The sequence below is a fragment of the Astatotilapia calliptera genome, chromosome 17 (assembly GCF_900246225.1).
Source record: "Astatotilapia calliptera chromosome 17, fAstCal1.2, whole genome shotgun sequence".
In the NCBI taxonomy this organism is placed as follows: Eukaryota; Metazoa; Chordata; class Actinopteri; order Cichliformes; family Cichlidae; genus Astatotilapia; species Astatotilapia calliptera.
Window position 1 is genome coordinate 38573799 of NC_039318.1, and position 9507 is coordinate 38583305.

The 9507-nt window shown below is 42.3% G+C and overlaps 1 protein-coding gene across 3 annotated transcripts in view; it reads left to right on the top strand.

Annotated features, from left to right (window-relative positions):
- tmem178bb (transmembrane protein 178Bb) overlaps positions 1–8571 on the top strand; it is a 72877-nt gene extending 64306 nt beyond the window's left edge. For all 3 annotated transcript variants that reach the window (XM_026146841.1, XM_026146843.1, XM_026146842.1), the window contains 2 exons: positions 5992–6129; positions 8170–8571. In XM_026146841.1, coding sequence (XP_026002626.1) covers positions 5992–6129; positions 8170–8420 — 389 coding nt within the window. In that variant the 3' untranslated portion in view covers positions 8421–8571. The remainder of the gene's footprint in view (positions 1–5991; positions 6130–8169) is intronic.
- Positions 8572–9507: the final 936 nt, after the last annotated feature.

A 9507-nucleotide genomic window follows, 5' to 3' on the forward strand; every position in this document is an offset into this window, starting at 1 on the left:
TAGTGTGTAGTTAGTGTGTAGTCAGTGTGTAGTGAGTGTGTAGTCAGTGTGTAGTCAGTGTGTAGTTAGTGTGTAGTGAGTGTGTAGTTAGTGTGTAGTCAGTGTGTAGTTAGTGTGTAGTCAGTGTGTAGTGAGTGTGTAGTCAGTGTGTAGTCAGTGTGTAGTTAGTGTGTAGTGAGTGTGTAGTTAGTGTGTAGTTAGTGTGTAGTTAGTGTGTAGTCAGTGTGTAGTGAGTGTGTAGTCAGTGTGTAGTTAGTGTGTAGTGAGTGTGTAGTCAGTGTGTAGTTAGTGTGTAGTTAGTGTGTAGTTAGTGTGTAGTCAGTGTGTAGTCAGTGTGTAGTCAGTGTGTAGTTAGTGTGTAGTTAGTGTGTAGTGAGTGTGTAGTTAGTGTGTAGTGAGTGTGTAGTCAGTGTGTAGTCAGTGTGTAGTCAGTGTGTAGTTAGTGTGTAGTCAGTGTGTAGTTAGTGTGTAGTCAGTGTGTAGTTAGTGTGTAGTCAGTGTGTAGTTAGTGTAGTTAGTGTGTAGTCAGTGTGTAGTCAGTGTGTAGTTAGTGTGTAGTCAGTGTGTAGTTAGTGTGTAGTCAGTGTGTAGTTAGTGTGTAGTCAGTGTGTAGTCAGTGTGTAGTTAGTGTGTAGTCAGTGTGTAGTCAGTGTGTAGTCAGTGTGTAGTTAGTGTGTAGTCAGTGTGTAGTCAGTGTGTAGTCAGTGTGTAGTTAGTGTGTAGTCAGTGTGTAGTCAGTGTGTAGTTAGTGTGTAGTCAGTGTGTAGTCAGTGTGTAGTCAGTGTGTAGTTAGTGTGTAGTCAGTGTGTAGTCAGTGTGTAGTCAGTGTGTAGTCAGTGTGTAGTTAGTGTGTAGTTAGTGTGTAGTCAGTGTGTAGTCAGTGTGTAGTTAGTGTGTAGTCAGTGTGTAGTCAGTGTGTAGTCAGTGTGTAGTTAGTGTGTAGTTAGTGTGTAGTCAGTGTGTAGTCAGTGTGTAGTTAGTGTGTAGTTAGTGTGTAGTCAGTGTGTAGTCAGTGTGTAGTCAGTGTGTAGTCAGTGTGTAGTCAGTGTGTAGTTAGTGTGTAGTCAGTGTGTAGTCAGTGTGTAGTCAGTGTGTAGTCAGTGTGTAGTTAGTGTGTAGTCAGTGTGTAGTTAGTGTGTAGTCAGTGTGTAGTCAGTGTGTAGTCAGTGTGTAGTTAGTGTGTAGTTAGTGTGTAGTCAGTGTGTAGTGAGTGTGTAGTCAGTGTGTAGTCAGTGTGTAGTTAGTGTGTAGTCAGTGTGTAGTTAGTGTATAGTTAGTGTATAGTTAGTGTGTAGTCAGTGTGTAGTCAGTGTGTAGTTAGTGTGTAGTCAGTGTGTAGTCAGTGTGTAGTTAGTGTGTAGTCAGTGTGTAGTTAGTGTGTAGTCAGTGTGTAGTCAGTGTGTAGTCAGTGTGTAGTTAGTGTGTAGTTAGTGTGTAGTCAGTGTGTAGTGAGTGTGTAGTCAGTGTGTAGTCAGTGTGTAGTTAGTGTGTAGTCAGTGTGTAGTGAGTGTGTAGTCAGTGTGTAGTCAGTGTGTAGTGAGTGTGTAGTCAGTGTGTAGTCAGTGTGTAGTTAGTGTGTAGTCAGTGTGTAGTGAGTGTGTAGTCAGTGTGTAGTCAGTGTGTAGTGAGTGTGTAGTCAGTGTGTAGTCAGTGTGTAGTTAGTGTGTAGTCAGTGTGTAGTGAGTGTGTAGTCAGTGTGTAGTCAGTGTGTAGTGAGTGTGTAGTCAGTGTGTAGTCAGTGTGTAGTTAGTGTGTAGTCAGTGTGTAGTGAGTGTGTAGTCAGTGTGTAGTCAGTGTGTAGTGAGTGTGTAGTCAGTGTGTAGTGAGTGTGTAGTCAGTGTGTAGTCAGTGTGTAGTTAGTGTGTAGTCAGTGTGTAGTCAGTGTGTAGTTAGTGTGTAGTCAGTGTGTAGTGAGTGTGTAGTCAGTGTGTAGTCAGTGTGTAGTCAGTGTGTAGTCAGTGTGTAGTCAGTGTGTAGTGAGTGTGTAGTCAGTGTGTAGTCAGTGTGTAGTTAGTGTGTAGTCAGTGTGTAGTCAGTGTGTAGTCAGTGTGTAGTCAGTGTGTAGTTAGTGTGTAGTCAGTGTGTAGTGAGTGTGTAGTCAGTGTGTAGTCAGTGTGTAGTGAGTGTGTAGTTAGTGTGTAGTCAGTGTGTAGTGAGTGTGTAGTCAGTGTGTAGTCAGTGTGTAGTTAGTGTGTAGTCAGTGTGTAGTCAGTGTGTAGTCAGTGTGTAGTTAGTGTGTAGTCAGTGTGTAGTCAGTGTGTAGTCAGTGTGTAGTCAGTGTGTAGTTAGTGTGTAGTTAGTGTGTAGTCAGTGTGTAGTGAGTGTGTAGTCAGTGTGTAGTCAGTGTGTAGTCAGTGTGTAGTGAGTGTGTAGTCAGTGTGTAGTGAGTGTGTAGTCAGTGTGTAGTCAGTGTGTAGTCAGTGTGTAGTCAGTGTGTAGTGAGTGTGTAGTCAGTGTGTAGTCAGTGTGTAGTCAGTGTGTAGTTAGTGTGTAGTCAGTGTGTAGTCAGTGTGTAGTCAGTGTGTAGTCAGTGTGTAGTTAGTGTGTAGTCAGTGTGTAGTCAGTGTGTAGTGTAGTTAGTGTGTAGTGTAGTCAGTAGTGTTGTTGTGTGTCAGAACAATGAGGCGCCTGCTGAGTGTTACAGGTGTTACAGCAGTGACACATCTGCTGCTGTCAGGCCTGCAGGTATCAGGCTGTTGTTCTCCTTCATCTCATAGTGGACAGAGATTATTTTTTGTGACACAAATAATTTGTGTGGCATCAGATTTGATGCAGAACAGCTGATTGTTCTGTAAATAGTTTGAAATGTTTATTTAAAAACGCCTTGGCTGCATTTTTAGGTAAAAGCTGCAAAAAACTGTTTGCAAAACTCAGTTACTTTTTTGAAGAAGTAACTATATAATTAATTGCCCAACATTGGTCATTATTTACTGTATTTGCAGACAGAGTTACAGACTCTCTAACAGACCACAGACTCATAATACAGTCAGAGCTTTATTTTTATATTTTTATTAAAAAAAAGAAAGTTGTGTTTTCAAAATTGTTGTCAAAGTTATTTTTCCTTCCAACAGTGTTAACATGCTACAGGTCATGAACAAGATTTTTTTACATTCTCATTGTAAGTGGGCTAAAGCAGTTAATTAAAAGTAGTCTAACATAAATGCTGTAATTTGATTATTTTAATAAACCATGTAACTTGCATGGATTGGATGCTGGCGTGACCACAGTGCACACGTCTGCTGTTGCTCACAGTGGCCCAAGTGTCCGCTCAGGGAGTTTGTGTGTTCAGACACATGAAACATTAGAGGGAACTTTGCTACCGTCATCTTTCACATCAACTGTTGAACGAGGTCGTGGATGCAAGTAGTGAAAGAGATACAGCAGGTTCAGTGTGGATGGCGAGGTGCCTAAAACACCTCACCCAGAGCCTTCTGTTATGGCCTTATGCATCTCTATAAACCTTAACCATGACCAAATGTTGTCGAACTCTTGAGTGACACATTATGAATACAGAGTTGAATCTTTAAAAACTCCACTCTGTCTAGGTAGAGCGCTAATTTCATTAACAAATCAATATTTCGGTTGTTCCCAGAAACAGGATCATGTAAAGTGCATTAAAATGCATCCATTTTTTTTTACCACGTTCACAGAGTGACAGAAGCACTGGATATGAAAACACTTGGCTGCCTGTGAAACGTTCAAATGTGTTTTAAAGGGCATAGAAACACACACCTGTGTTCAACTTGTGTTTTATTTTCCAGGCATGAAACTGACCTAACAGTTCAGCCCACACAGAAGCAGCATGTTGAAGCACTTTGCTTTGGTGTCCATATCATGTCCAGACAACCAGCATTTTTATTGCCTTCTGTGTCCAGCTGGACTTCTTAGACATGGTCAACCATCACTTTGACAAAGGTCCATTCAAAAAGAAAGACTCATCATTAGCACCTCTGGTGTGTAGCGATGTACACCAGGCGATTAAGCCTGATTGCTGTGATCTTTACTTAAGCACCAGAGTATTCAGTGCCACCTTTTCATAAGCAGAATTTCTAAATGGTTTGAAGCTGTAAATAATATCTTTAGTTTTGCTCAATGCACCATTACAGTGAACTGAGGTCTTTGTTTTAGTTTTCATGTGTAACAGGATGACTTAATCTACTAAAATTAGGAATCTGTGTGTATGTTAACTTCTTAAACAAGCTCTGATGACCACACGCGACTTCCAAATGAGTAACGCTGTCTTCCACGCTCAACATCTAGAGCTTTACTATCAAACTGTCTTTGAGCTCTACCTTTAAGTGCTCTCTGCCTCCCCCTCACTTCCTCTCCTGCCTTTGACTCATTCAAATGGCTTTCTGGCTCCAGTCTGGAGAGTCGCTCACTTAGCAACTTGGCAATGGACCTGAAAAGATTAAGAAAATCTTGTGTCAAAAACTGCTGAGTCAGACAAGTCTGGTTTTATCAGCAGTGCCAGAAGTGTGGCCTATCAAAGGGACACACAGCAGCCAATAAGACAGTTCTGCCGTAATAATGCTGCGCAGCCATTGTCTGTCAGCGCCTCTGTGCAATCTGCTTAGTTTCATGGCCTTTCACACACAGACTTGTGTTGTACATTGGAAGACAAAAATGCCGTCCTGCTTGGCAGAAGAGAGAAATGACATCCAGGCACCAAACTGGATCATGTCCCTTTTTTCCAGCAGGTTTCTTTCTCTGCTTTCAACCATCAGTAATTTAAAATATGAATTCATTTAGCAAAGATGCTCATTTTACTCCCTTTATCCTTTGATCGTAGTTGACACTGATGTGCAGGCCTCATCACCCTGGTCATGGGACACAGGTTTTGCTACCCATTGAAGCTGGCAAAAGAGCTTAGAAATGCTGGATGAGAGGATGCTGTTACTCCTCCATCTTCAGCTGCAGCTGATAGTCCTTGTTTTGTTCTGCGGCCTCAGTTATCTTAATTACATACCTGTTATTAACCTCTGTCTCTCTTCCACAGCATGTCTTTATCCTGTCCTCCTTCTCTCACCCCAACCAATCACAGCAGATGGCCCCGCCCCTCCCTGAGCCTGGTTCTGCCGGAGGTTTCTTCCTGTTAAAAGGGAGTTTTTCCTTCCCGCTGTCACCAAAGTGCTGCACATAGGGGTCATATGATTGTTGGGTTTTTCTCTGTATTATTGTAGGGCCTACCTTACAGTATAAAGCACATTGAGGTGACTGTTGTTGTGATTTGGCACTGTAGAAATAGAATAGAATAGAATTGAATCTAGTTCCAGATCAGGTTGCCCTGTTGCTACCTCCAGAGGGTACTCTGTGTCATCCTGTCTCTCTGTTTTGGTTTGTAGCTGGTCATTTGCAGCAGAGCTTCTCTCCATGCTTTTAAGAGTGATATATCTGTTTGGCTCCACCCCGTCCGCCCACCCCACTCGCCGTGTGACCACGTGGGTCCTCGTCACTTGGCGAGTAACTTTGAGCTGGATAAAGAAAGCAGTACAAGCCCTTTACCTCCTGATGAAAACTGCCTGAGTCGAGCTCCTCGGCTGTACAGCTGACGTTGCTGTGCCCGAGGCAGATTCTCTGGTGATAACATCCCGAACACGTGTAGCTTTCCTCTCAGGTCCAGAACGTACTGGATTTCACTCTTTACAACAGATCCATGCTTTTGGAATATATGCAGGGTGTGGTCTTTGAAATGTTACTGACATGTTTCAATAATCTTCACAGTATTTTGTTGCCTCTTTTCTAACTTTTCCCGAAGATGTTGCTAGTGTGTAAGTTAAATGAAGCGCATGTCTATTTAAAATAATACTTTAAAAAAACAAAGTGTTTATTTGCAACAACAATAAAACAAGGTCATGAACTATTCACGTGTTGTTTCTGTCATGACTAATATATTCTGATTTCTCGTCACTCAAACAGAATAAATAAGCTGCAGCATTTATTCTGATGATGACCATAACACTCAATTTCTCACTTATTGTCTTTCCTCAGACTTGCGGCGAATGACAGCTGGTTTCATGGGCATGGCTGTGGCCATCATCCTGTTCGGCTGGGTCATTGGTTTGCTGGGCTGCTGCTGGGACCGAGGCCTCATGCAATATGTGGCCGGCCTCCTCTTCCTAATGGGAGGTGAGTCTCACACACACACACACACACACACACACACACACACACACACACACACACACACACACACACACACACACATGCCTGACGGCAGCAGCAAAGGCACCTGGACCTCTGACTCAAGGACCTATGCAGTTTTCTCTGCCTTTATGTTTGTTGAAATATTTTTATCATCATTCAAATGATTCAAAGTCTATATTTTCTTACACAAAATGAACCATGGCTACAAACCCTGGTGTTTTTCCCTCACTCCCACTTTGCTCTCCAGTGGGTTTGATGCATTTTAGAACTGCAGTCTTCTCCACTGACTTGCTGCTGACACTAACTTGGCCCTGTTGCTCTTAAACACCTCTGGTGGGTTCTTATAATCATGCACAACAGTCTCTCCAAGCACTCAGAGGACGGGACAATCCAGGGAAGGTCTGTACACAAGAGGAAGAACGGTGACATTAGTTGCAAGGAAAACACACCAGACTAAAGAACCGGAGTTTTATTAACAGCGTCGCTCAATGATCCAGCAAAGACTGAACCTCAGCCACCATCTAAGTAGTGCCTCTTGACGAAATCATTGGGAAAAGGTAACTGATTCATCAACATCGACACAGACACACAAGCACAGAGAGAGGACAGGGAGACACAAAGAGAAAGCAAAGCCTTCGACCAGATTCCAAAAGGCTGATTCTGCTCATCTGGACATTTTCAGTGGGAGAAACGTTTCATCATCATCAGCTGACTGCAGGTTTCAACCTTATAAACAGGACATTTGCACAATGACTGAAACCAGCACCACTGAAGGAACAGTGGGCTGGGAGGTCGGCTCATTGATCAACAGCAATGTGCACAGTATATGGTCTTGTACATGTGTCTGACGGAGGATCTGTGAAGATGGGGAAATAACTGTTCGTTCGCCTGCTGAATCTGTCATTTTACTCAGTTTCTGATCTTTTCATTCAACTGTGTGAGAGAGAATTTCAGAAAGAAAACATGACATAGAAGAACTATTTGAAAAACTGAAGCGATGAAAAGTGAAGGATGGAAAATGTTCATAACCAAGTGCTTCAACAGTTTAATGATCCGTGGCCTTATCCCAAATCGTCATTGTTGTGTTTGCATCATCCAGGGCTGCACTAGGCTGTGACTAACATGCAGGCACTCATTTAGGGAGTGTGTGATGTGCTTTAGCTTTGGATTTGAAACTTTGCTCAGTCATGCTCATTTTATTGTGGGAAGTCAAATCAAATCAAATCAAATCACTTTTTATTGTCACATCACATGTGCAGGCACACTGGCACAGCACATGCGAGTGAAATTCTTGTGTGCGAGCCCCACAAGCAACAGAGATGTGCAAACACAACAACACAAACGAGCAAAATACAAGAATGGCCAACCTGAAACTAATAAATATATGTACAATATATAATAGTGTATGCATTTCTGGATGTGTATACTAAATATTTTCCTACGTGTGTGTGTGTGTGTGTGTGTGTGTGTGTGTGTGTGTGTGTGTGTGTGTGTGTGTATACACATTTTTACAAATTAAATAGTAAAAAAATAAAATAATAATAATAATAATAAAATATATAAAATATACAGAGTTGAATATGTGCAAAACAAGTGGCATTTATATACAGTGTGGAGTGCATAATGTTGAAGTTCCAGTAGTGAAGCTGAGGTGTCTATGACGTGTTCAGCAGTCTGATGGCCTGATGGAAGAAGCTGTCTCTCAGTCTGCGCAGTCAAAATCATAATTGTATTTGCTGTTCTACCACAGCCCACTGTGACATTTTCACTGTGAATTCTCACAAATACTTCATGGATACTTCATAATAATAACACTTAATGCATTAGGTGAAGCATTTCCAGTGAACACAACGCAGGGAAAAAGTTACAGTGTGTTTGGGATCTATTCAAAGATAATCGGCATTAAAAGTATTAAAGCAGCTGCAACTGTATTTTAAATTTTGCATGATGTGACCTGTTCAGTTCCTGCTGCCGGTGCTCACCACGGATATCACATCTTTCAACATCTTGTTGTTTTTGCAGGAACCTTCTGTATCATCTCCCTCTGTACCTGCGTCGCTGGCATCAACTTCGAGCTTTCCCGTTACCCGCGGTACCTGTACAGCTTGCCCGATGATATCGGCCACGGCTACGGCTGGTCCATGTTCTGCGCCTGGGGAGGCCTCGGCCTCACACTTATCTCTGGCTTCTTCTGCACTCTCGCGCCCTCTGTTCAACCAATACCGAGGTCTACCTGTCCCAAATCTCGACAGGAGAACGGCACCGTGTGCTAAAGCTGGCTGCGTGCGCCAGGCCAGCTGAACCCACAGACAGACAGACAAAACAAACAAGCTATTCCATGTTTCCATGTGTCAGCTCATATCCACTCTATCCTGGTTACAGATTTTGTGTGTGTGTTTGTTTAAAATGGGTGTCTTGATATCTTGAAAATACAAGAAAAAAACCTGAAGAACTGAAGAAATGTCAAAAATTAAAAGTTGTGTTTATTTTTATTTTGTGGAGTAGATGCAGAAATGGATCGTGACCAGGAAAGACGTGAAAGAAATGATATGGAGACCACGAAAGACTAAATTGTAACGAGTGAGTGCTTTACTGGTCTACTGTGATTGTGGAGACGCTAATGGATTAACAGATTGTTCAGAAGATCAAGTAAAGATCTGGTGGAACCTTCTTATGATCTTTTAAAGCTTTTTGTGGAATATTTCACAAGCCAGTGGATCAAACATGAAACCATGTGACTAGCGGGAGTGGGATCACATGAATTCTCCAACTTCTGGGGTCCTTCCAGTTACTAGTAACAGGCAAGATCCAGAAGAGAAGATCCAGGACTTCCACTGATGTACATTATTGTACAGAATATTCAAGAGAAATGACAACCAGGCATTGGACTATTTCCATCTTTGTGTCGGTGCAGCACATTCCAGCGAATGATCCTAATCTAACGTTTCATACATGCATTCCTCTTTTACTGAAACTGTTTTGCTTTTTACTGAACCTTCATGTTGTGAATGAACTGTTGACTCGCTCAATGCAAATGTGTTTAATTTTTTCATTCTAGTCATAAGGCTAAATGTGTGTGTGTGTGTGTGTGTGTGTGTGTGTGTGTGTGTGTGTGTGTGTGTGTGTGTGTGTGTGTGTGTTTACGTGCAGACATGTTGAGACGAGTTATTTTCAAGTCTTTACAAAAGAGTGATCAACTTGACAAAGCAGCGCCTCAGCCTGAGTATGTAGGGAAACAGAAGCTTTGATCAGCAGTGAGATGAAACAGGAAGCTGCAGTATCCCGTTTAACCAAACTGACATCTGCCCCGTCTTTTCTGGAGAGCCCCAGTTGACCCGGCAGATAAAGAAGTCGCTTTAA